This window comes from Ceratotherium simum, chromosome 2 (assembly GCF_057802395.1).
Source record: "Ceratotherium simum simum isolate JZ-2026a chromosome 2, ASM5780239v1, whole genome shotgun sequence".
Taxonomy (NCBI): domain Eukaryota; kingdom Metazoa; phylum Chordata; class Mammalia; order Perissodactyla; family Rhinocerotidae; genus Ceratotherium; species Ceratotherium simum.
In genome coordinates, this window is record NC_141901.1 from 7,771,442 (window position 1) to 7,799,414 (window position 27,973).

General features: G+C 41.1%; 1 protein-coding gene across 2 annotated transcripts; it reads left to right on the plus strand.

The window, feature by feature from the left end:
* Positions 1–8: 8 nt before the first annotated feature.
* Positions 9–27,956, plus strand: FMO1 (flavin containing dimethylaniline monoxygenase 1). Of its 2 annotated transcripts, XM_087418338.1 has the most exons (9): positions 11,541–11,625; positions 13,249–13,321; positions 13,544–13,732; positions 16,593–16,755; positions 19,972–20,114; positions 22,696–22,895; positions 24,644–24,999; positions 25,588–25,660; positions 27,196–27,956. In XM_087418338.1, exons 1-9 carry the CDS (start codon positions 11,606–11,608, stop codon positions 27,536–27,538), a joined length of 1,560 nt encoding a protein of 519 aa, XP_087274464.1. In that variant the 5' UTR covers positions 11,541–11,605; the 3' UTR covers positions 27,539–27,956. The 2 variants fall into 2 exon arrangements, with proteins under 2 accessions (XP_014638918.1, XP_087274464.1); XM_014783432.2 differs by lacking the exons at positions 11,541–11,625; positions 13,249–13,321 and adding an exon at positions 9–140.
* Positions 27,957–27,973: the final 17 nt, after the last annotated feature.

Here is a 27,973-nt window from a genome sequence, read left to right on the forward strand (position 1 = left end):
AGGGCAACATGGCCAAGCAAGTTGCAATTGTGGGGGCTGGGGTCTGTGGCCTGGCCTGCATCAAGTGCTGTCTGGAGGAAGGCCTGGAGCCCACCTGCTTCGAGAGGAGCGACGACCTCGGGGGGCTGTGGAGATTCACCGTAAGTGGGGTTTCAACAGCTTTGCCATGCGTCTGTTGGAAAGGGCTTGACCAGCGCTGAAACAGATTGAATTTCTTCCACAAGGGCTGGCTGCTTGGGGAGGGGCTAGAAATGTCTGCTACACAGGATGCCAGGAAAGGACATCGAAATTGATAGAAGAAAGAAGCAGGGCACAACGTGAGCTTGGGCAGGAGGTCGGCAGCCGCCTTACACACTTTATCCAGAGCCGAGAGGAAGAAAGATGCCCGCAAAGGGGCGGGAGAGGATGCAGTGGCTGGGACAGGCCGGGAAAGCCCAGGACAAGGGGAGTGGGGTCCGAAGCCCAGGCCAGAGACGCAGTATTTGGGGCAAAGGCGTAAACGCAGTGCAGGCACTTCAGCCTCACCTGCAAGGCTGAGCTTCCTGTACCGCGTCCTTGTCCAGCCCTGCTCTACCTGAAGTAAAACGACACAGGGCTCAGCCTAGGGTGAGTCCTGTCCTCGAGGTCCTGCTGTCCCGGCACTCCCCATCCACGCCAAGAACAATCAGAAGTAGAGAATGGAGCTTTGGAGCCTTGTTTGTTCCCTGAGCTAAGGAGAAGTAATATTCTCAAATCTCAGCAGGACTCCAGCCTGGATTGGAAGGGGGAGAGGGGTGAGGAATGAGGAAAGGCAAGTATACAGCCCACCCTCGGCTGGTCTGGGGCCCAGGGGGATCACAGGGGTCCTGCCTGAGGCCGTTGAACCCTGAAGCAAGGCATGAAAAGTGTTCAGTGAGCTCCACGGCTCAGCCCGGGAAGGATTTGCATCAGATCTCCCCAAAGCTCCTATTTTCCCTCCTTCTCTGGAGGGCAAGCACATTTTGCATGAGCTTAAATGTGCTAAGGAGAAAGCTGTCAGGAATACTGAAAAGGAGCAAGATCTCAGATATTCTGGCCTTAGATCCCCTAAGGGGCTGAGAGAAAGCATTCCCCCGTTCCCCCATTACAGAAGGGTGGAACTTGGAACTAGAATAAAGTTAATTATTTTCTAACTCACTGAGCAAAGTTCCGGAGAGGTCAAAGATGCTAGTTCAGTCACAGTCCTCCCAGCATAGGCCATCTTGGCTCACATAAAGAACTGCATATCTTGAAAATGTGTCCAACCATCAAATGTGACCATCAATGCATAGAGACCTCCCCAAGGGGACTGGGGAAAGGGCACATCTGTTCCCAAGACTCAAACTGTATAGTTTCAATAGGATAGTAGAAACCTGACACCCATGCCCATTGAAGACATTGCTAATCAAACATGATACCCTTCTCCTGATGAGCCTCAGAATCCTTCTTAACACAATAATCTAAACAAGCGCTATTAATCCATCAGAGTTGAGAGTTGGTTCACAAGATGAAACAGCTCAAATAGAGGGGTAACTAGCAGAGTTATTGGGTTAAAGTAATCTCAGTCAAAGCAAAAAGTGATTGCAGAGACCTTGGGATACTAGACAAAAACACACCTTATATAGGTCATGGTCACCTAGTTATTAACACAAAAAAATCATTGATCTAAGAATCAAGAGAAAAGAGTTCTAGATCCAGCTGTGCCCCACTGGCTGTGTGACTTGGGCAGGTCAAACGCCTATGCACAAAGCACTGTGGGGGGACACAAAAATGAACAGGATTCACCCTACCTTCAGGGAGCTGTGAGGCCGATGGTAAAAGTGCAGGATCTTACAAGTCAGAAACAGTGCTGTGGAGTGAAAATGAGGTGGGGATTACATCCACTTGAGGAAAGCCAAGGAAGGCTTCACGGAAGAGGTGGCACGTGGTGGACTTTGAAGGATTTCAATAGGCAGAAGAGATTCAGTGGGAGATACCAGAGAGGGAGCCAGTACGGAAAAAGTACTGGGCGTGCTTGGAAAATAAAATAGCTTACTGGTGTATGTGGTACTTGTAAGAGAAATAATGGGAGAGGAGGAGCGTGGCTGAATGTTTGAGCAGGGGATTCATACGCGATTTAGAAAGCCATGGATAGGGCCGGCCCCCTGGCTTAGCGGTTAAGTGCGCGCGCTCCGCTACTGGCGGCCTGGGTTCAGATCCCGGGCATGCCCTGAGCACCGCTTCTCCGGCCATGCTGAGGCCGCGTCCCACATACAGCAACTAGAAGGATGTGCAACTACGACATACAACTATCTACCGGGGCTTTAGGGGGGGAAAAAAAAAAAGGAGGATTGGCAATAGATGTTAGCTCAGAGCCGGTCTTCCTCAGCAAAAAGAGAGGAGGATTAGCATGGATGTTAGCTCAGGGCTGATCTTCCTCCCAAAAAAAAGAAAGCGATGGATAATGAGGAGCAAAATGAAGAAGATGTCTTGTTGTTGTTGTTATGTTTGTTTTGTTTGCATGATGGGAAGACCCACATATGTTTTTAAGTAAAGAGAAAATATCTGGGTAGTGGGAAATGATTGCATACGTAAGCCCAAATTGGGAAGAGATCCTGGCAGAAAAAGGAAGCTGTGGAATTGTAGGCCCAAGTGGAAGCATTCACCTTGGAAAGGTGAGGAGAGACACCTTCCTCAGAGACTGGAGGGGAAGGAAAGGTGAACATGGAGACAAATTTTGAGGTGCAGGGGAAAGAAGACACAGGAACATGCACATCAGAGGGCTCAATTCTTTCAGGAAAATATGGTGTCTGTGGAGGGCAAAGAAAGAGTGGGGGTGGTGAACGGAGGTGGAGAATTAAGAAAAATAGAGGCCATGAAAAAATACTGTGAGTCATGTGATAGGACACCAAAAGGATGAGAAAGAGGGTGATCCAGCAGTAGCCCAAGTAAGTTGGTGCCCAGTTAACAAGTCATTCCAGCCCCATTACCTCCCATTATAAAATGAGAACAGGAAGCAGTTTGGAAAGTAGATAAAAGCTGAATTACTAGGGGCTAGGAAGCGAGAAAAACCAGCCTGCCTTCACTCAGCAGCCCTCTCTCGACACAGAGGCTTCCTTAGGCACCTCTGGACTACCTTGAGATTCCTCTAAAGCCTGATTGAAAATCCCTAAACTAGGGGAACTTGAAGGGGCCTTCCAGGTCTAACATGCTATGAGTCTCCTGGGTCTTTCTAGAGACATCCTGTCCCCCTCTTACCCCAACACACACACACACACACACATTCCACAAAAGGTTGGTTAGAGGTGTCAGTAACACTACAGGTGGATCACCTCGATTGTAAAATAATGTTGAAGAAATAAAATGTGAGGAACTGTCCTGTTACTCGCTATGACGCATAAAGAATTTCAGTACAGGAAGGGACGAGGATAGATCGCCTTCATGGAGGGCCACAATGACGTCGTCTAGAGATAAGGATACCACACTGGGAGAAACTAACCCAGCTTCCTCCTTCACATCCCTGGAACATACTCCAGGGCTTAATAACCCTCCCTGGAATGGTGTCCCTCCATATGTGCATCAAGGTCTTTTCCTCTGCACATGCATCCTTTCATTTATTCAACAAATATTTATTGAGCACATACTGTGTGCCTTATGGGCCACATATTTTTCAGATTCACTGGGGGCGACATGAAGTGTAATACTTTACGCCTTAAATCACTGAGGAATTGTTCCCCAGCTATTTCTTCCTTAGGCTTGATTCCTACAATCTTTCTTTAAGTCTTATTTCTAAAAATTCAGTGATCTTTGTAGGTTTCCTTTTATTCATACAGTCAACAAACATTTATTGAATTCCTATTATCTTTGGGGGGGGTACACCTGACAGGCCCCTATCCTTTTGGGGGTTCCTCAAATTTCCTCTGAGGTTTCCACAGCTCTCCTATGCTGTAGGTCCAAGAACTAGACACTGTCCACCAATGAGAGTCTGACTCTCATTAGGGAGAGGAGGTGACCAACTAAAATGGGTTCTGGCTGCTCAAAGGAGAGGAGAAGAGAAAGGAAATAATAAAAGAGGTGTGAATGTCATGTGTGGAGAGGCTGTCTCCATTCAGGAGTGACTTTTTATCATTTTACATCTATTTTTAAAATGGGAAAAGAGAAACCTCTAACCTGACAGAGCTTTCTTCCCATTGCCTATAATCCTCTCTGAAGCACACAAAGTTTGAGAAAGTAAATCTCCATGGTAAGTGTAGAAGAATAATATGAATAACAGTTAACATTTATTGAGAACTTACCAGACACTGTTCTAAATGCATTATAACTATCATATCAGTTTATTCTAGGGGATATGTACTAATATTATTCTTAGTTATAGCTGAGGAAACTGGGACACAGAGAGGTTAAGAAAATTCCCAAAGTCACCCAGCTAAAAACGTAGAGCTTGAATATGAACCCAGATGGTGTGACTCCGGGGTCTATGCTGTCAAGAACTACACTCCGTGCATTTCCAGAGCCTGTTTCACAGCTGAGGAAGGAGGGCAGGCAAGTCCTGGACTGTTCATGGAATCCCACCAGGTGTCCTAGCGGAGAGCAGTGATTTTCTCATTGTATTGCAGGCCCAAAGTGGATCAGGAAGCCAGAAACCCCTCCATTCCTGCTCTTATTCATTTCCCTCTCTCCATAGTCCATCCTTCCTCCCCATCACTCATTTTTCCCTTCAAGACAAAGGAAAAAAATCTTTCCCCTAAGTGGTCCATCGATTCTCAGGAGGCATGTGCTTCCGCACTCAGAGTGCCAGGGCGATTGGCAGACCCACACAGAGACTGCCAAGAGTGCCTGCAGCTGGGGGTCCCAGCAAGGCCTGGGAATCACTGGAGCAGGTTGCTTATTCACTGAGGCAAACTCGGGAGAGGAGGGCTCAGGACCGCAAACACCATTCAGAGGTGGCCTGGACCCGAACTCTCCGAATATATGCTAAACACGACAGACCTTGTATTTTTCCAGGAGAACAACCAGTGGGAGGAAAGGCAAACAAGAGCAAAAAGATGGTCTTGGATTCCACCCTAAGGGCTGTTTCCACTCTAAACTTGAGTTTCTCCTCGGCTAACACCTGTGGTACATTATTGCACAACGGCCTTCAATGTTTGACAAAACAGAGTATTGTCTTTCTTTTTTCCTATTTTTTGTTTGTTTGTTCATTTGTTTTAAGGTCCCACAAAATACATGGCTCCCTGGTTTATTCAGTTCCGGTAAATCTCCATTACTCTTTGTTACTTAAACGTGTCGTTAGAAAATGCTTTAAATTTTTTTGAACAATTTTTCTGGAAATCTTTACAGTATGTAGTATGCACATCTCTGCTTATCTTAAACAGTATATATTCCAAATTCAGCTTTTTATTATTGTTAACTAGAAATTGACACTATTTTTTTTTTAATTTTTTGTTTATTGCAGTAACATTGGTTTATAACATTGGATAAATTTCAGGTGTACATCATTGTACTTCTATTTCTGCATAGATTACATCATGTTCACCACCAAAATACTAATTACAACCCATCACCACACACATGTGCCAAATTATCCCTTTCGCCCTCCTCCCTCCCTCCTTCCCCTCTGGTAACCACCAATCCAATCTCTGTCCCTATGTGTTTGTTTATTGTTGTTATTATCTACTACTTAATGAAGGAAATCATACGGTATTTGACCTTCTCCCTCTGACTTATTTCACTTTGCATAATACCCTCAATGTCCATCCGTGTTGTCACAAATGGCTGGATTTCATCGTTTCTTATGGCTGAGTAGTATTCCATTGTGTATATATACCACAGCTTCTTTATCCATTTGTCCCTTGATGGGGACTTAGGTTGCTTCCAAGTCTTGGCTATTGTGAATAACTCTGCAATGAACACAGGGGTGCATGTACCTTTACAAATTGGTGTTTTCAAGTTCTTTGGATAAATACCCAGAAGTAGAACAGCTGGATCATATGGTAGTTCTATCCTTGATTTTTTGAGAAATCTCCATAGTGTTTTCCATAGTGGCTGCACCAGTTTGCATTCCCACCAGCAGTGTATGAGAGTTCCCTTCTCTCCACATCCTCTCCAACACATGTTGTTTCCTGTCTTGTTAATTACAGCCATTCTGGTGGGCGTGAGGTGATATCTCATTGTAGTTTTGATTTGCATTTCCCAGATAGTTAATGATGTTGAACATCTTTTCATGTGTCTGTTGGCCATCTGTATATCTTCTTTGGAGAAATGTCTGTTCAGGTCTTTTGCCCATTTTTTAATTGGGTTGATAGTTTTTTTGTTGCTGAGATGCGTGAGTTCTTTATATATTTTGGAGATTAAGCCCTTATCAGATGTATGGTTTGCAAATATCTTCTCCCAATTGTTAGGTTGTCTTTTCGTTTTGTTGATGGTTTCCTTTGCTGTGCAGAAGCTTTTTAGTTTGATGTAGTCCCATTTGTTTATTTTTTCTATTGTTTCTCTTGCCTGGTCAGACATGGTGCTTGAAAATATGTTGCTAAGACCAATGTCGCAGAGTGTAGGGCCTATGTTTTCTTCTAGAGGTTTCATAGTTTCAGGTCTTACATTCAAGTCTTTAATCCATTTGGAGTTAATTTTTGTGTATGGTGTAAGGTAAGGGTCTACTTTCATTTTTTTGCATGTGGCTATCCAGTTTTCCCAACACCATTTGTTGAAGAGACTTTCTTTTCTCCATTGTATGTTCTTGGCTCCTTTGTCAAAGATTAGCTGTCCATAGATGTGTGGGTTTATTTCTGGGCTTTCGATTCTATTCCATTGATCTGTGTATCTGTTTTTGTGCCAGTACCATGCTGTTTTGGTTACTATAGCTTGGTAGTATATTTTGAAATCAGGGAGTGTGATACCTCCAGCTTTGTTCTTTTTTCTCAGGATTCCTTTAGCTGTTCGCGGTCTTTTGTTGTTCCATATAAATTTTAGGATTCTTTGTTCTATTTCTGTGAAAATTGTTGTTGGAACTTTGATAGGGATTGCATTGAATCTATAGATGGCTTTAGGAAGTATGGACATCTTAACTATGTTAATTCTTCCAATCCAAGAGCACGGACTATCTTTCCATTTCTTTGTGTCTTCTTCAATTTCTTTCAGAAATGTTTTATAGTTTTCCGTGTACAGCTCTTTCACCTCTTTGTTAAGTTTATTCCTAGGTATTTTATTCTTTTTGTTGCAATTGTAAATGGGATGGTATTCTTAATTTCTCTTTCTGCTACTTCGTTGTTAGTGTATAGAAATGCAACTGATTTTTGTATGTTGATTTTGTATCCTGCAACTTTACCATATTCGTTTATTACTTCTTAAAGTTTTCTGGTGGATTCTTTAGGGTTTTCTATATATAAAATCATGTCATCTGCAAATAGTGACAGTTTCACTTCTTCCTTTCCAATGTGGATCCCTTTTATTTCTTTCTCTTGCCTGATTGCTCTGGCTAGGACTTCCAGTACTGTGTTAAATAGGAGTGGTGACAGTGGGCATCCTTGTCTGGTTTCTGTTCTTAGAGGGATAGCTTTCAGTTTTTCCCCATTGAGGATGATATTAGCTGTGGGTTTCTCATATATGGCCTTTATTATGTTGAGGTACTTTCCTTCTATACCCATTTTATTCAGAGTTTTTATCATAAATGGATGCTGGATCTTGTCAAATGCTTTCTCTGCATCTATTGAGATGATCATGTGATTTTTATTCATTTTATTAACATGGTGTATTACGTTGATTGATTTGCGAACATTGGACCATCCCTGCATACCTGGAATAAATCCCACTTGATCGTGGTGTATAATCTTTTTAACGTATTGTTGTATGCGATTTGCTAGTATTTTGTTGAGGATTTTTGCATCGATGTTCATCAGCAATATTGGCCTGTAGTTTTCTTTTTTTGTGCTGTCCTTGTCTGGTTTTGGTATCAGGGTAATGTCAGCTTCATAGAATGGGTTAGGGAGCTTCCCCCCCTCCTCAATTTTTTGGAAGAGTTTGAGAAGGATAGGTATTAAGTCTTCTTTGAATGTTTGGTAGAATTCACCAGGGAAGCCGTCTGGTCCTGGACTTTTATTTTTGGGGAGGTTTGTGATTACTGTTTCGATCTCCTTCCTGGTGATTGGTCTATTCAAATTCTCTACTTCTTCTTGATCCAGTTTTGGAAGGTTGTATGATTCTAAGAATTTATCCATTTCTTCCAGATTGTCAAATTGGTTGGCATATAGCTTTTCATAGTAGTCTCTTATAATCTTTTGTATTTCTGAGGTGTCTGTTGTAATTTCTCCTCTTTCATTTCTGATTTTACTTATTTGTGCCTTCTCTCTTTTTTTTGGTGAGTCTAGCTAAAGATTTGTCAATTTTGTTGATCTTTTCAAAGAACCAGCTCTTGGTTTTATTAATTTTTTCTATTGTTTTTTTTGTCTCCATTTCATTTATTTCTGCTCTGATTTTTATTATTTCCCTTCTTCTACTGATTTTGGGCTTTGTTTGTTCTTCTTTTTCCATTTCCTTTAGGTGCATTGTTAGATTGTTTATTTGAGATTTTTCTTGTTTGTTGAGATAGGCCTGTATTGCTATAAACTTCCCTCTTAGAACTGCTTTTGCTGTATCCCATAAATTCTGGCATGTCGTATTTTCATTTTCATTTGTCTCCAGGTATTTTTTGATTTCTTCTTTGATTTCTTCATTGACCCAGTCGTTGTTCAGTAGCATTTTGTTTGATCTCCACGTATTTGTGGCTTTTCTGATTTTCTTCCTATAGTTGATTTCTAGTTTCATACCGTTGTGGTCAGAAAAGATGCTTGGTATTATTTCAATCTTCTTAAATTTATGGAGACTTGTTTTGTGGCCTAATATGTGATCAATCCTGGAGAATGTTCCATGTGCATTTGAAAAGAACGTGTATTCTTCAGTTTTTGGATGGAATGCTCTGTATACATCTACTAGGTCCATCTGTTCTAGTGTGTCATTTAAGGCCAATGTTTCCTTATTGATCTTCTGTTGGGATGATCTATCCGTTGGTGTAAGTGGAGCGTTAAAGTCCCCTACTATTATTGTGTTACTGTCTACTTCTGTTTTTATGTCTGTTAATAATTGCTTTATATATTTAGGTGCACCTACATTGGGTGTGTAGATATTTACAAGTGTTATATCCTCTTGTTGGATTGTTCCCTTGATCATTATGTAATGCCCTTCTTTGTCTCTTTTTACAGTTTTTGTTTTAAAGTCTATTTTGTCTGATATGAGTACTGCTACCCCAGCTTTCATTTCATTGCCATTTGCATGGAGTATCTTTTTCCATCCCTTCACTTTGAGTTTGTGAGTGTCTTTAGGTCTGAAGTGTGTCTCTTGTATGCAGCATATATATGGGTCTTGTTTTTTTATCCATTCAGCCACCCTGTGTCTTTTAATTGGAGCATTTAGTCCATTGACGTTTAAAGTAGCTATTGAGAAGTATGTACTTACTGCCATTTTTTAACTTTTTTTTTCCTCAGTGTTTTAGTAGTCCTTCTCTGTTCCTTTCTTCTTCTATACAGAATTAATGGTCTCTTTAGTTTGACCTCTGTCTGAAAGCTCTACTCTTTAACTCCCCTCCTCCTTCCTTTTATGTTTTTGATATCATATCTAACCTCCTTTTTGTGCATTTGTATCCGTTACCCTCTTATCATGGAAATAGATAATTTTTCCTATTTGTGGTCTTCTCTTTTCCCCTTAAATCAGTCCCTTTAACGTTTCTTGTAGCACTGGTTTCTTCGTGACAAACTCCTTTAATTTTTGCTTGTCTGGGAAATTTTTGGTCTCTCCTTCCATTTTGAATGATAACCTTGCTGGGTAGAGTATTCTTGGCTGTAAGTTTTTCCCTTTTAGCACTTTTAATATATCATGCCACTCTCTTCTAGCCTGTAAGGTTTCTGCTGAGAAGTCAGCTGATAGCCTTACGGGGTTTCCTTTGTATGTAACTTGACTTTCTCTTGTGGCTTTTAGGATTCTCTCTTTATCTTTAATTCTGGACATTTTGATTATGATGTGTCTTGGTGTGGGCCTCTTGGGGTTTATCTTGTTTGGGGCTCTCTGTGCTTCCTGTACCTGGATGTCTGTTTCCTTCCTTAGGTTAGGAAAGTTTTCATCTATTATTTCTTGAAATAGATTCTCTGCCCCTTTGTCTCGCTCTTCTCCTTCCGGGACACCTATAACACGGATGTTAGTGTGCTTGATGTTGTCCCAGAGGTCCCTTAGACTGTCCTCACTCTTTTTAATTCTTTTCTCTTTTATCTGTTCAGCTTGGGTAATTTCCTCTAGTCTTTTGTCCAGCTCACAGATCCATTCTTCTGTATCCCTTACTCTGCTTTTGAGTCCCTCTAGTGAATTTTTCATTTCCAGTATTGTATTCTTCATTTCTGATTGGTTCTTTTTTATATCTTCCATTTCTTTGTTGACATTCTCACTGAGTTCATCTATTCTCATCCCCAGGTCAGTGAGCATCCTTAACACTCCTTGTTTGAACTCTCTGTCAGGTAGGTTGCTCATTTCTGTTTCACTTAGTTCCTTTTCTGGGGTTTTGTCCTGTTCCCTTACTTGGAATGTATTCCTTTGCCTCCTCGTTTTGCCTCTTTCCCAGTGCTTGTGACTACGTATTAGGTAGGTCAGCTACGTCTCCTGCTCTTGGATAGGTGACCTTATGTAAGTGATGGCTTAGGAGGCCTGCCATGTGCTTCCCTCAGTTCTCAATGTTCCAGGGTTGACCCCTATGTGGGCTACGTGTGTCCTTCTGTTGTGGCCTGTTTGCTCTCCCTGTAGGCACCCAGGGAGGCCGAGTTATGCTCCTGGCCAGCTGTTGTAATGCTCAGCTGCTTGTAGTTGTTGTGGGCCCTTCAATGTCTTTATCAGCTGTGGGGAGCCCCAACACAGTTGGCTGCAAGTTCTAATACCACATTTGTGTTGCAGTATTTCTTTTAAGTGAGTAGGCTCCCAGCGTGGCAGGTTGTTAGGCTCAGGGCCTTACAATTGCTGTAAGCCTCCAGCCTTTAGGTCTCTTGTCAGCTCTCTGAGGATTGCAGCTTGGTGGGGCTGGCCTCAGGCACGGGAGCACCCAATTGTTTCAGGCTTTGGAAGGTGGGGCAAACCCCCTATGTGGGTCTTTGAGAAGCACAAGTCTTCTGCAGCTGACAAGCCCTGCTGCCCACAGGTCCACACACACAGTCAACACAGTCCTGTCCTGTGTGCGTGCCTCAACCTCCCAAAGCGGACCCAGTCTCTCCACGGTGGGAGCCCCATACACTCCACCACTGCCCCACACTCTCCACCTGCTCCTTGTGCACGCCCTGCCCCACTGAAATCGGCTTAGTTGCCAGGCATCAGAGAATCCAGTCACCAATCTATGCAGGCCCAAAAGTTGCCTGAGGGCTTGTTGTTGGGTGGGGCCAGTCGCTAGTGTGGGCTGCCTGCCCTGGCTGAGTTGGATTAAATCGGTGCTCTAGCGGGTGGGGCAGACCTGGGCTAGCAAGCCCCAGGGAGAACTCCAATGGCGTCTGTGTCAGCACGCCCACACCAGGCCACAACAAGGGCCACCGCCAATGTCCCAGTCCCTGGAGAGGTCTCACCTCTCACTGAGATGCACTCAGGGCCTATTAGGTGAGTCTCTTTTCACCAAAGCACTGTGTACCTTTCTTTCTGGTGATTTTAGGTTGCTTTCTGAAACGGGTGAGTTTGCGCATGGGCCCCTTAAGAGCCAGTTTTAATTTCTTTATGAACCAGCATTTCTGGGGGTACTCCCCAATGTTTTAGTAGCAGGCAAAGTCAGATATTATGCCACTCGTCTCGATTGTGCTGGGTCCACACAATGCCCACAGCAGGGGCGCTCCCTGGCTCGGGCCCACTCCTCCAGGGAGGGCTGCGTACATGTGGGCTGCTCCCGGGCGGCCGTGAGGCGCTGCATCTTGTGAAGGCGGTGTTTTTCCTCTCCAGAAGGGAGTTTCTGCCTCTTCCACCTCAATTAGGATTGTCCTTTTTTGCAGGAGTTCCTCTTATCCAGTTTTCAGTTCTGTCTCAGGGGTAATTTTTCCACGAGTAGTTGTAAATTGGCTGTGTCCGCGGGAGGAGGTGAGTTCAGAGTCTGCCTACGCTGCCATCTTGACTTCGTCTCAAAATTGACACTATTGGGCCGGCCCCGTGGCTTAGCGGTTAGGTGCAGGCGCTCCGCTGCTGGCGGCCCGGGTTCGGATCCCGGGCGCGCACCGACGCACCGCTTCTCCGGCCACACTGTGGCTGCGTCCCACATACAGCAACTAGAAGGATGTGCAGCTATGACATACAACTATCTATTGGGGCTGTGGGGAAAAAAAATAAATTAAAAAAAAAATTGACACTATTAACAAAGTATTATTTACTATGGGATGCTCTCAGAAGCCAGCGAAAAGGAAGGGAGCTTTGGCCTAATTGACCCCAAAATGTTTATAATGGTGTTTTTCTCCTTATACAATAATTTTTCCCTTGATGCTTGTTCTCATTTCTCAATATTACAGCTCTTTACAGCTGTTCCTATTCTCTTTTTTTCTAAAACCCGGAGGAACCTTGATCACTTTTTTTTTTTTTAATGTATTTTTTCCCCCAAAGCCCCAGTAGATAGTTGTATGTCATAGCTGCACACCCTTCTAGTTGCTGTATGTGGGACGCGGCCTCAGCGTGGCCGGAGAAGCGGTGCGTTGGTGCGCGCCTGGGATCGAACCCGGGCCGCCAGCAGCCGAGCGCGCGCACTTAACCGCTAAGCCACGGGGTCGGCCCTGAACCTTGATCACTTTTAATTAAATCAAACCAACACTAAACTAACTCCTAATTCCTTGCTTCAAGTTTAACGATGTTCTAAAGCTCTACTATCCAAGAAGGTAGCCACCAGCCATAAGTACTACAAAATGTAGTTGATATGACTAAAGAACTAGATTTTTTATTTCATTCAATTTAAATTAATGGGCCCTCATTAGCAATCATGGAGAATCGTGTTTTAGGCTCTTAACGAGCCTCCTTCCTTCCTTTCCAGATCCCCCTAATTCATCTTTTGTAGAACTAGAATTATCTTTCCAAAATGTAACATGAATCACTTCCATGATAAAACATTCAGAAGACTGCCATAACCTTCCTTAAAATCCAGATTCCTTAACTTTAGATTCAAAATCCTTCATGATCTGAACCCCTCTTCTCCACAATCCTTTCAACAACACCCCGTGAAACCAAAGTACCTAGCAATTGTCCCTCATCCAGGTGCTGCTTCCTGGTTCTGGTCTATTTCCATATTCTCCTGTACTTTCCAGTGATACCGTGTGAATCTGAACAGGTGAGTTCATCCCAGGTTTATTTGTTAGCACGTAATGAACAAGATTATAATTCTGATCATGAAATTCATAGTAGGGTCCAGTGTTCACCATTTCTATAACAAATCTCATTAGAAAGGGTCACCTTAATCTTTATCAATGTTTGAAATGTCTAACTGTAACATCTCTTTCATATGTGTGCACGCACATGCACACACATGTGCTCATGTGCACACACTGTACAGGAAGATGTTGAAGAAGGCAGAGCCAGCATCTACAAGTCTGTGGTTTCCAACAGCTGCAAGGAGATGTCTTGTTACTCAGACTTTCCCTTCCCAGAAGATTGGCCAAACTATTTGCCACATTCTCAATTTCTGGAATATCTCAAGATGTACGCAAACCAGTTCAACCTTCAGAAATACATTCAATTCAAGGTAAGACATGAAACATGGAATAGTAGTCAAGAAGTATTTCCCACCTGTTTTCTGTTATCTCTCTATAGCCTAGCCCTGGGCTCTCTAGATGAGATAATGAACTGGCGAGACAGATGACGCTTGGCTGGATTCCTTTTCCCCTTGTACTTACACCCTCTGGAGGTGGAGGTGGATACTTTGTGTAAGAATTCAGGTGTGTAAAATTTTAATTTGCCAGGGGGCCGGCCCCGTGGCTTAGCGGTTAAGTGCGCACACTCCGCTACTGGCGGCCCAGGTTCAGATCCCGGGCGCGCACAGACGCACCACTCGTCCAGCCATGCTGAGGCAGTGTCCCACATACGACAACTAGAAAGATGTGCAACTATGACATGCAACTATCTACTGAGGCTTTGGGGAGAAAAAGGAGGAGGACTGGCAATAGATGTTAGCTCAGGGCGGGTCTTCCTCAGTAAAAAGAGGAAGATTGGCATGGATGTTAGCTCAGGGCTGATCTTCCTCACAAAAAAAAAAAAAAGAAATTTTAATTTGCCATACTTACATCCAAGTATCCAAAGAGACCTAAAAATATCAAACCACATTTTCAGCTTGGGCCAAATGCCTGCACATAGAGACATTGCTAACTCCTACCAGCCCCTGAGTCCTCTCTTCTTGACCATCCCTTTATAGGAATCGACATGTGCAATGGCCCATACACAAGAAAACCTCACTATCTGAAGGCAATCTTTTCTAGATATCTGTCGGAATAGAAAAATCTTTGAGTATTGTTCTTCTTATAGGGCCTACTCACCTCCCTTCCCATTTCAGAGGACAGAGACAGAAGGAAGGTAGAAAGACATAGGTAAATGAATATATCCTTTCTTTTTTCCTTTTTTTCCTTCTTCTCCAAGAAACACATGAAAATCCATGCATTCCCCTTCTCCTATCTACCTCCCTATCAGAGATGGGGATGGTAAGGAATTCATAGGGTATTACACAGAGAAAGCAATATGAATGGAAAGATTGACTAAAATAAGTAGCAAATAAGATTCATATTCACAACCTTAAAAGTACTTCTGATCAAAATGAAATCACTATCTCGAAGAGATATCTGCACCTCCATGTTAATTGCAGCATTATTTACAACAGCCAAGACATGGAAACAACCTAAGAGTCCATCGACAGATGAATGGATAAAGAAAACGTGGTATGTTATATATATAATGGAATATTATTCAGCCATTAAAAAAGAAGGAAAACCTGCCATTTGCAACAAAATGGATGGACCTAGAGGGCATTATGCTAAGTGAAATAAGTCAGACAGAGAAAGATAAATACTGCATGATCTCACTTATATGTGAAATTTAAAAAAAAAAACTCATAGAAACAACAGATTGGTGGTTGCCAGAGGTGGAGAGTGTGGGGTGGGGAAAAGGATGAAGGCAGTCAAAAGGTACAAACTTCCAGTTATAAGACGAATAAGTTCTGGGGATGTAATGTACAGCATGGTGACTATAGTTGACAATACTGTATTGTATATTTGAAAATTGTTAAGAGAGTAAATCTTAAAAGCTCTCATCACAAGAAAAAAATTGTAACTATGTGAAGTGAGGGATGTTGAAACTAAACTTATTGTAGCATTCATTTTGCAATATATATATATCAAATCATTATATTGTACACCTTAAACTTATACAATATTATAAGTCAATTATATCTCAATAAAACTGGAGAAAAATAAAAGTACTCCAGTTTTCCAAAAAGTATTTTATCCCACTTCCTTATTTCACAAGGGATACAGTAAGAATAAAACACTACCATAGTGAATGGATATAATACACATAAATATTTTTTAACACATCAGAATTCCTGAATCGGAAGCATTTTCTTTACTACATGCTGCCCAAGCTTTTTTTAAAATAACTAAAAAAAAAAAAAAAAGCTAGATGTTCACCAAAGTTTTAAGAAAGCACACACGAGCAACTGCCTGTGAGAGGTTTTATTTTTCCTTCTTCTCTATACATTCCAGATTTTCATTGATGAACATTTATTATTTTTATGATGAAAATAAACTTTATTTTGAAAGGTTTTTAATCAAAAATTTATATTTTAAAAAGGCAGAGCTGCTAATACAAATGTAGAAATCCAACAAGCACTTCAAATGTTGTAAACCAAACAGTGAACCAGTTAGGAAGGACCTGAGAAGCCTTGTATGAAAACTGAAAAAGAAAAAAAGGCAAGAAAGTCTCTTGATCTGTGGAGCACTTATGCTTTTAAAATTGACTTGTACATTTATATTATATATTTTCTGAATCAGAACCTAGTACCCATGGACATATATGTACTTGATGAGAACAAAAAATAGACTACTTGAAATTGGACTACTCCCAAAAAATTCAGGCCATAAAGTTAGCGCTTTTCAATAGTTCTCTAGCAACATAGTCTATAAGAATTTTCACAAGCTAAGATACTTGGGACCAAATTTATATTTTCAATTATATATTACCCATTTCTCTATTAATGGAACTGTTGTGAAAGAGACAACTCTATGAGAAATATATGTAACAGAAAGAATAATGAAGACAACAGAAGACCAAGGTTATTATCTTGATTCTATCACTTACTGTGAGAATTTGAGCAAATCACTTAAAATCTTTGGACCTCACCACCTCTCTTAAATACCCCTCTACGTCTCTAAGCTTAGAATACTTCCATCCAGGAAATTATGATTAATCTGACAGCCCAATTCGATTTCTAGGGTTATGCTTATTACCTATGTATAGTCTGGGCTCTAGAACATTTGAAATGTCAACTGGCACATCAGTCAGCAAGCCCCTACTGGAACTTTGACAATTATTAATCATGTCTGTGATTCTTTTTTCAGACTAAAGTCTGCAGTGTAACAAAACGCCCAGATTTTGCTCTCACCGGCCAATGGGAGGTGATCACTCTGCGTGAAACGCAGCAACAGTCTGCCATCTTTGATGCTGTCATGGTCTGCACTGGTTTTCTCACTAACCCATTTTTGCCGCTAGACTCCTTTCCAGGTATAGCATTTTCTGCAACTGACCTTCATTTGTCTCAAGGGAGCCAGCTTCCTACTGGATTGGTCTGGGAATGAATTCCTATGATTCCTCCATTAAATAGTTAAAGTTGTGAGGTACCAGGGGTTTTTTTCTAACCAACACTTTCTGGCCCGTTTTTGGCTTTCATTTGTTCCAAACAATCTATTAGTATGGAAGAGTAGAATGAATAACTAATAAGCAGTTTTACGCTTCACTGAAATTCAGTGCTCCTCCTTAAGTGACTGGCAGCACTCAGTAAGTCTTCTAAGACATGGGATGCTTACACAAGTTGCTAGCCTCAGCAGCAGCACATAGCCAGAGAGGAATTTAGAGGCCGCAATGGTCAATCAGTGAAAGAAGGAAAAAATCGTTTGATTTTTGTTTGTTTGTTTTATACAGGTTTAGCTAGATCAGAGGTTTATGGCACTGGGTCAATCGTTAACAGGGAGATGAGTCTTGGGAGGCAAGTTAAGACATCTTTGGGTCTCAGTTTCTTTATCTGGCTTTTGCAACCATGATTCATGTTAATTTATGCAAAATTTCAATTGGATTACAACTCGGAATAGAAAATGCAATGGTTTGGTTTATTTCATCGGCAGTAAGGATTCAAAAGTCAAAACTTTAGGAAATTTTTTTCTGAATCATCTAAATACAACCTGGAGTGATCTCAAGGCTCATATAATAAACTCACATACTTCCAATGGCCTTTGATCTGCCCCCAGAGGTTACTCAAATCAGGTCAAGTTAGGATAAAGCATATCCTGAAAACTGCCATAGAAGAGAATCCTTGAATTGGAAAGCACCAAATTCAGTCTTCTTTCCAATGCAGGAAACTCTTCTCCAACATCCCTCAGAGTCTCTAATAGCCTCTGCTTGAACACATTCAACAATGAACTCTCACCATCCACAAGACAACCCAATCCTTTGTCAGTTCTTGCCTGCAGAGAAAATCCCTGAGCAGCTAGCTACTCCAAACTCCCAGGAAAGAGTGCGTGGTACAGGATCACTCCAAGAATCCAGAAAGTTCCATGGCATAGGGAGTACATTGCATTTATTCAGCACCTATGGTATATTGCATGAGGCACTAAGAATATGGAAGTGGGTAAGAAAACATGTAGCCTTTATAGAAGGAATAAATAGAGTTTTATAGGAGTCCAGTGGAGGAATCACAATCTACATATGACCTGGGGTAATATCAACACTCATTTTACAACAAACTCATGTATCTCCAATGGTCCTGGATCTGCCCCCCAGGTGTCACTCAAGTCAGGTCAGATTAAGATAAAGCATACCCTGAAAGCAACTGAGCCAAGATACTCAGTTTGAATAGGGTGAGCTTGAGACCCAGGAGATATAGATTCTAGGCTATACAACTAACAAGCTAAATAATCATGGGCCTTCCACTTAAGCTTTCTAAGCCTCTGTTTTTTTGCCCATAAATTGAGAGGCTTGGGCCACCCACTTACCCAACAGCATACACCACAAATCAAGCAAGTAGAGCTCTACAGGACTTATAGTCCTTCTCAATCTTCATCTTACAAGCCACCAACAATTGGCCATTTGAAATCCCTGGCTAGATGATTGTTAAGGAGGCTTTGAGCTCTACAATTTTGTGACTTTGGACTTCAAATGGAATCCTCCAAATCTCACCATCTCCCTCTCTGCCTCAAAGCAGACTTGCTTAATCTGTGCATACTCCCTGGGGTAGTCGTTAACTGTTACAAAATTTCAAATTCTTTGAAGATATTCAAAGACATGTGTCATGAGCTCTGGAGGCAATTCCAAAGAAAATGTCCAAACAGGCTTAGTAAAAATAATGGGTATCACAGGTAGAATAAACGTATAACTTCCCAAGGTGACTATTTTTATTCATTCAGATATATACATTCTGGTGTGTTGACTAACACAACCACATTCACCTGATAAATGTACTTGCTCTGTCCTCCTGTAATATAAGAGGAGAAAGTGTTCGTCTGATGGGAGACTCAGCCACAGAGTCTCATTTTTGTCCATTTGTGATCCAAAAGAGCCTGATCCAGAGAGAATCTGAAATAATCTAACATCCAGGGATAACTGCATGATTCTCGTTAAACTTGTCCAGTTCTCCCTTCTCAGCAGTTCTCTGATCCACATTGGACCCATGTGCTGACTTACTATTTTAACTTAGCAAAGTTACTAAAAACTTACTATTTTAACTTTAGAATTGTTAAATTCTAAATGCTCTGGATTGTGGTTGGATTTTAACTGGGATTCATGTCATATTTCATATGAGTCAAGATGAACTGAAGAGTTACCAGGTGTTGATAAGGCTACTTGCCACAGGCATTCATATTTATCCCCTGAGAATCTAGATATCTTATCTTTTTTTCTGGAAAACAACGGGTTCTTTCTATAGCCCATATTACTTTTGCTTATGTTATGAAACCTTGAGCGTATTCTCCAAAACACTTCATTCTCATTTGATGTTTCGATGTGATTTGGCGTCAACTGCCTGAGATATCCTATCGAGTTAGAACAGCAGATTTAATCCCAGTGTAACTAACATAATCCCTTTTTCTCTGAGGCAACCCTGGCTGACTCGGCAAACACAGCCTGAGTTACCATGAGTCACCAACATGAACTATCAGTAAACTTCCCCAACCCACATGGATCTTTTTGAATAGGAACCACATTTTATTTATCTTATTTCCCCAGTATCATCTAGCGTAGTGCCAGGAACATAGCAGGTGTCCAAAAAAGTTTGCTGAATTGAGTGGAGGCACTGACTCATAGTTCCCTTTAACTTCTCTGCTCTTGCTCCTTGCTTGTGAAAAGCTCTAAATAAATCAAATATTAGTAAATAAACTATTACTGTCCCATTGATTTCTAGCAACCTTTAAATGGTATTGACTCCTTGCACCTGCGCTTAATAAGTCTTTATGCCACAATATTTCAACTTAGTAGTTAAACATCTAGTAAATAAAACTAGAGGCCTATCTACTGAGATGGAGTAAGCAACTCCACTAAATAAATAATCACTCACTGATTTCTGTATCATGTAAAGTCATGTATTCATAGTTCAGATTTTCTTAAAATCGAGTATGCTATTAAAAAGAACCTAAATCATCTGTCAATCATTCAGTTATTAACTGAACAATATGTATGTTTCATTCACTGACCCCTTAAATTCTCTATTTGACTTCTTATTTTTTTCTATAGGTATAAATACCTTTAAAGGCCAGTACTTTCATAGCCGACAGTATAAACATCCAGATATATTTAAGGACCAGAAAGTTCTTGTGATTGGATTGGGAAATTCTGGCACAGACATTGCTGTGGAGGCCAGCCACCTGGCAGAGAAGGTACCATTCTTGATGTTGCTTAATGAAGCACTTTATCTTAAGATGTATGCCTCAGGCAAACAGTGTATGACACCATGATAAAGGATTCATCCTTTATCAGGAATAAAAATGTCTAAAACACACACCTATAAACAAAACAGATTTTTTAAAGTAATTTTTTCTTAAATGTTCATAAATTTTACTGCAAATTCCAGGTGTCATCTTTCCTCCAAAACCACTTCTCTTCCTATTTTTCTCATTTTCCCAGTTATCCAACAAGAGGTATGGGAGATGTCTGTTTCTTAACCAGTCCCATAGGTCAGAAAATCCTGGCAGTTTTTCCTTGCTAAGATCTCCCATTTGCTCCCTTCTTTCCTTATCAATTGCCACCACCATCATCAGGTCCATACCACCTCACACGAAGGTTATTGCATTGTCCTCCTAATAATAATTGTAGAAATAGTTAATATTTATTGGGGCTTACTCTGTGCCAAGCACCTCACTATATGCTTTATTGCATTACCTCAACCAATCATCAAACAAGCCACTGAAGTAGGTACTATTAGTATCCTTGACTACAGATGAAGAAACTGAGGCTTAGAGACGTTAAGTAACCTGCCTAAAATGGTACCATTAGCAGGTGGTATAGCCAGTCTTCAAATCCAACCTCTTTGATTCAAAGCCCTGTTCCTAATTCTACCCCACATCCCTGCACCCCACCCCCAGTCCATGCACCCACACACAATAATCCATCCAGACGCCCAACCACTAACAAAAAAATCCTCTGAAAAGACTGCTCTCATTATGACACTCTCATGTTAAAAAACTTCTAACTCCCCTTACCTAAAAAATAATAATAATAAATTGCAGATGCATTAGCCTTGCATCCTAGAGTTCTCCATATTCTGATCCAAATCTGCCATTTTAACTTTATCTCCCACTATTTACCCACACGATGATCAACTGCAGCCTGACAGGTCTATTCAGCCCTTTGCAATTCCCGTGTCTCTGTTTTCCCCTTTGCTGACACCATACTCCTCCCTTCTGCAGTGATCTTTTCTCTTTATAATTTACATTTACATTCAGCTATCTCACCCCAAGTAAGAATTTATGTAATAATTGTTGTTTACGCTCCTCAGTTGGCACTTTTTAATTCTCAGTATATCTAATTACTGTGCATAGTATACATTTTCTTTCCAACTGTGCTATAAGCTCATTGAAAGCCATTCAGCCAACAGATATATATTAGTTGTTGGCTTCTGATGTGTCCAATGCTGTACCAGGCGCTGGGGATACACTGTAGAACAGAACAACCAAAACAAGAATCTCGCTATCAGGGAGCATGGAGTCATGGGGAAAATAGATGCTAAGTAAATAAGTATAAATTATTAGATCAATAATGGCAAGCGTGAAAATAGCTATGAAGAAAAAGGATTGGGAGTGTATAACTTTGATATTCCCTTATGGGACTTTCGACAAAGGACTCAACAATCAATTCGTTGATTGATTGATTGATTGATTTGGAGAGACTGAGCAATTTGTGGAGTTATCCTGAAGGAAAAGAAAGGAGGTCCTGAAACAAAATTAACACAGTCCCATCCACTATGATCACCACATGTGGGTAGCATATTATTATTTCTATTTCTCTAATCATTTGCAAATTTCTTCAATCAGAAAATATGCTTTGGCATCCATCTTATCATTTCTATATCAACCAAGAAACTCCTCTTGGTTTAGAACATAACTCATTTCTACCAAAGTGTCCTATCCGATTGTGCATCATGACACAGAGAGGCAGGTTCAGTGCAAATAAGAGTAATGTCAGAATCATTGATATGCTCACAGTTCTTGCCCCCACATTTCCCATATAGAGTATACTGCTCCATTATAAAGCCAAACAAAATAGATGACAAGAACTCTGACACTGTAGCTGTGGTCACCATGCCCAAGTTTGTTGGAGAAAAAACATCTGTTAAATCAGTTGTTTTGTATCTGCAAAGTGATACATTGGTTGACTAAATCATTCAATTTTTAAACAGCTATATAGACCACTCCTATTGCATAGATACCAAAACAATTATTAGCTTAGTGAACTCAATCAGCTGGTAAACTCAAACAGCCAATCTGTAAAAAAAAAAAAAAAAAGAAAAAATTTCACCAAAACCAATTGTACTCCCAGTTCAAACAACGGATTCTGTTGAAATCCTTTATAGACAACTTTCAATTGCTGCCATACCCTGTTATTACTGCCCACAATTATTAATGTACAAAGTTGTTCATTCACCTGTTCATTGTCTTCTTACAGGAGACTGTAAGCTCCCCACGTCTTGCTACAGTACCTCATTTATCATGGTGTCTAGCACTGAGGCTAAGTGCTCAATAATAAGCCCTAAGATGTTTTAATACTCTAGATATTCAAACCATCATCTCAAAAGAATAACTTTAATATAGGAGTTAGGGGAGCCAAAACTATCCTGTCAGGGATGTATTTTGAGAGTGACAGACTTTTTGGTGCCATTCAATTCATGAAACTTCTCAAATGTCTCACAAGGCCAGCCCTGTTCACTGTATGAAACTGAGTGACCTCTTTGATTGCTTCCAGGTGTTCCTCAGCACCACTCAAGGGTCATGGGTGATCAGCCGAGTCTTTGACTCAGGGTACCCGTGGGACATGCTGTTCACAACTCGATTTCAGAACATGCTCATAAATTGTCTCCCAACTCCAATTGTGACTTGGTTGATGGCAAAAAAGATGAACAGCTGGTTCAATCATGCAAATTATGGCTTGGCTCCAAAAGACAGGTAAATACAGTGTATCTGCCAAGGGCTATTAGGAAGAAGGAGCCTCAGTCCTTCCAGTGGCATATCCAAACTAGGCAATTACCCAACAACATGACTGGATATGAAGGAAAACTTCATACAAATTTACTTGATCATAATAGCTAACTGTTTTGGAGTTCTCGGTAAGTGAAATTGTGTCTTTCATCTTGTCAATAGCCTTTAAAGTGAATATCATTGTAATCTCCCTTTTATTATGGGTAAACTGCGGCTTAGTGAAGTTCAGTCACTTGCCCAAGCTCGTTTGGTATTAAGTGAGCTCTGTGACCTTGGAAAGTAAGTTGCTTAAGCCTTAGCTGCAGCAATCAAAGGAAAATGATCTGTCTATGACTCTTTTGACAAAAGCAACACACTTGCCTTGTTTCTCTGTGTGGGAAAAATCGACTCCCATTGTTGCCTGTCGCGATCTCTAATCGGAGTGTCTTCTTGCCCTTGTCAAGATGACCTTGATTTCAGTCTGTCCTTTTAGTTACAACCTATGGCTCATCCCGTCAACAAGAATCAATGGTTTTTACCTCCTCATTCACTGTTTGTACAATGATATTCCATTACCAGGGTGCACAACCTGTCTGATCTTTCTCCAGAGTTCACTCTGGACCAGCATGGATCAGGTGGCACCCAAGCCACCAGAGATGGCACGCAGCCCCCTTCCTACTACAGGCACTTCTTTCCTCTTGCTCTCTTCATCCTTCTCTCGTGTACCTTCCTCTCACCCTGATCCCCCCTTCCCTCTTTTGTCTCCTCTTTTCCTTCCTTATTTCTTACCTACCCTCTTCTACCTCCAGCCCCTCATGGGTTTTGACTCTTTCCACCAGAGCTTTTTATACCATAAGCTTTATCTAGCCTGGATGGCAGCTCATGGGACTATAAAGAATTTGACTTAATCCCATCAAACCTAGAAAATGTGAAAGGAGCCTGAGGAATGATAATCCCTTCTCTCTTAGATTTAGTTAATCTTTTATCATTTCCAAAGTTCTTGCATATATGCTATTTCATGTGCTCTTCATCCTAGCCAAGGAACTAAGGACGGCAAGTATTAGTATCCTTATTTTACTGATGATGAATAAAAGAAAGCCTGTAGAGACCAAATGACTTTCGCAAGCTCTGTTAAGTATAGACATTTAGACAAGAAGCCACCCTTATCACTTCCTATCTCAGTGCTCTTTCCATTTTATCACACTGTCTCTTTCTCTGCATTCACTATAAGCCAAATATGGCTCGACTTATTTAAAATCATCTCACAAAGTATTTGTTTAGTGATTCCAAAGGCATAGCCAGAAAAAGATAATTCTGCCCTTGTTCCTTTTAAACACATGTGTGTTTTCCTTATACAATTGCTTCCTAGGAGGAGAGAGCATCAGCCATTTTCAGCAGATATAGAAGTCCCTGGTTTCCCTTGTAGTCCTTCAGCATTCAGCTATCTCTACAATGACAGTGATAGCTGAATCCTGAAATTCAGCAAGGGAAACAGGAGCTAGAGAAAGCTCTGACTGCCTTCTCAGTCTTCCAAACTCTACTAAATGATAAGCACATTTCATCATCCTTTCTGGGCATTCATGAATCCTCTCCCACAGAGGTAACTTCTCCCAAGATTGGCACCTCCTGCCTAGACAAGCAGAGAGTCCCAGAATGAAGAGCGGAAGGGAACGAGGAGGGAGGGCTGACTGCATTGTTCACTGGCAATTCTCTTCCTTGTCCATGTTTTTCTTTAGGACACAGATGAAAGAGCCTGTGATAAATGATGAGCTCCCAGGCCGTATCATCACTGGGAAAGTGCTCATCAAGCCAAGTGTAAAGGAGGTGAAGGAAAACTCCGTCATATTTAACAACACCCCAAAGGAAGAGCCCATCGATATCATTGTCTTTGCCACTGGATACACCTTTGCTTTCCCTTTTCTTGATGAGACTGTAGTGAAAGTTGAAGATGGCCAGGCATTGCTATACAAGTACATGTTCCCTGCACATCTGCAAAAATCAACCCTGGCCATTATTGGCCTCATCAAACCCATTGGCTCCCAAGTTCCCACAGGAGAAATACAAGCTCGATGGGCTGTTCGTGTCCTGAAAGGTAAGTGCATGAGAAACAGCTGGGCACATGTTTTCAGTTTGCCATGGGACTTTGGATACTGGAAATCTTCAGACCATCCCCAGCTCCTATCTAAAACAATAGAATCTTTAAAAGCAGCATCCATTCTATTGTTCACTGAATTACACTATCATAATGAATTTGTACCATTATCAGCACAAAAGATAAATGAAGGGTCAAAAAATGTAAGCTGTATCTATCTGGTATTTTGACTGAATCAACTGGTTCAGTTAAAATCCAAAAGTTCAATCAATTGAGGGATAAAATTCAGTCAAACCAGTTGTGAGGTTCTGTCATATCAAATAACTAGCGAGATAACCAGATACTTCTCTTTTAAGCTGGTGGTATTATTACCAGGAGCATACCACCCAGTCTACATAGGCTGCTAACATTTTTGCCAGAAGAACAGATGAGTATCTGGCTACTAGAAATAAAAGATGAGCAGTAAAGGCATCTTTACCCACCAAGTAAGCACCTAGATCTAAAGTTAAATTGGGGCCGGCCCCGTGGCTTAGCGGTTAAGTGCGCACGCTCCTCTAAAGTTAAATTGCATTTTCTGTTTGTTTGTAGGTGTGAATAAGTTACCACCACCAAGTGTCATGATAGAGGAAGTTAATGCAAGAAAAGAAAACAAGCCCAGTGGGTAAGTTAACTACTTATGCATCCCTTTTGAATCATAACTGAAATTGGTAAAACAACAGCAAAGAGAGGTGAGCTACACTGGAGAGAGAAGAAGCACCTGAGGCTTAGAGAAAAAAACTAGGATCGGTCGTTTAAGGAGAGAGGAGGGAAAGGGAAATTGAGAAGTTTCCATGTCCCAAAATCATCACTTCAGACCATGATTAGCTAGCACCACATGGAGTTTGGATTCTAAATCAAATTCAATTAACCCTCATCTACCAGATACAGTATTCTATGCCTTATTCACAATCAGCAGGCAAACTGCCATGTTTATCCTCTGACACTAGAAGAGTCTGCTCATTCTTTCATTCACAAATCTGTATTCAGCTCTATTGTCTTAATTCAGACGGCTACCGGGAGTTGGCAAACTATGGCCGGTAGGCCAAATCTGCTGACCACCTGTTTTTCTCTTTTACATTTTTAAATGGTTGGAAAAGAAGAGGAAGAAGAATATTTTGTGATATGTGACAATTATATGAAATTCAAATCACAGTGGTCGTAAATAAAGTTTTATTAGAACACAGCCGCACTCGTTCATTTACATATCCCCTGTGGCTGCTTTCAAGTTACAACAGCAGAGTTGAATAGGTGAGGTAGAGGCCATAGTCTGGCCCTCAGAGCCTAAAGTATCTACCGTCTAGCCTTTGGCACAATAAGTTTGTCAACCTCTTCTCTGGAGGAGTGGTGTCCCCTTGTGCTCTGTTCTTTGACTACCACTAAAGGGCCAGGGATAATGGAAGGGAGATGGCCAGCAAGGGAGGGAGTCTTGGGGCCCCCCACGCTCACTCCTAATCCACCTAAAACATCTCTGGTTTTATCTGTTTATCTGTTTTGGACCTTGCTATAAATTTTCACTTAAAAGAGGGGATTCTGTGGCAGAAAAACAAGTTTTAAAATCATATTTCCAAACTTCTATCCTTGTCAAAGTGCTAAATCCCAAAACAATAAAAGCATTTGAAATGTTTCTTCTTCATCTTCAACCTGAAATATGATTTGATCTCCATTATGGAACTCTAAGATAACATAGATAATTAATTGAGCTATGCAATGTAAAAGCTTCTTGTCACATAGGCCAGTCAAGGACATTAGAGACTAATACCAGCATTACAGGGAATTCCATCCTATTGATATTTGTGGCTTTTTACATTATGCAAATCTAACAATAATTGAGTTTTAGAAAGATTTAGGAATAGTAAAATTATGTAAGATCTCTTTTTCTAGAAATTGCTAATCATTTCACAGAAGAACTAAAGTAATACTAGATGCATTACGAGCATTTGGAGCTCCGTGTGTATAGAGTCTCTTTTCAAGGAACCCATCTTGTATTTCAATAATACAATGAGACCATTAGACAGTTATGGGCATGGAGGGAAGAATACAGAAGTCATTCCAAATTTTGCAGCATCATTGTTTACTTTTGGCACTTTTACTGTTCTAAGGTTATCATTATTTTATCTTTTTGTCTGCCCCTTTATCCCCAATCTTCCTTTTATAAAGGTTTGGCTTCTGTTACTACAATGCTTTACAAACAAATTATATCACATACGTAGATGAACTCCTGACCTATATGAACGCGAAACCCAACCTGCTTTCCATGCTCCTGATGGATCCACGCCTAGCTTTGACCGTCTTCTTTGGCCCATGTACCTCGTACCAGTTCCGCTTGACTGGCCCAGGGAAATGGGAAGGAGCCAGAAATGCCATCTTGACCCAGTGGGATCGAACATTCAAGGCCACCAAAACTCGAATTGTAGAAAAACCCACATCTCCCTTTGCAAGAATACTTAAACTCTTTAGCTTTCTGGCTTTGCTTGTGGCCATTTTCCTGATTTTCCTATAAATAAAAAATGACCTTAATGGCTTGTCAGATGCACACAGTAGATTTACAGTGCTCTGGTTCCTCCATTGCAGCAACATTGCCCTCACAGCTACGAACCATATCTGTGTAGTGAAAGCCGCCCCCTACCCTTCCCTGATGGGCCACAGGGCTACTACTGGTATTCCTGACCCTATCCCAGCTCCAATTCCTTCTAATGCAAGAGGAAGATAAGCAAGATTTCTGTGCATTTGAAGGCTTCTAGAAGGTTCCAAGTTCATCTTAGAAAAGAGAGCTGTTCTAGACTGCCCTCTGAGCAATCAAACTCTTTCCCACATAAACTATTTTCATAGATATCAACTAAAACCCCCTACTTTGCAAAAGATATAGTTGTACTAAAATGGTGCTCTCATGGTATCAGCTGATTAAAAAGAAAAAGAAAAAAAAACTAGAAATTGA

Coding starts and splice junctions, on each gene's coding strand:
- FMO1 (XM_014783432.2), top strand. CDS start 9: ATGGCCAAGCAAGTTGCAATTGTGGGGGCTGGGGTCTGTGGCCTGGCC. Junction 141..13,543: donor GGGGGCTGTGGAGATTCACC/GTAAGTGGGGTT, acceptor CACACTGTACAG/GAAGATGTTGAAGAAGGCAG. Junction 25,000..25,587: donor GGCTGTTCGTGTCCTGAAAG/GTAAGTGCATGA, acceptor GTTTGTTTGTAG/GTGTGAATAAGTTACCACCA.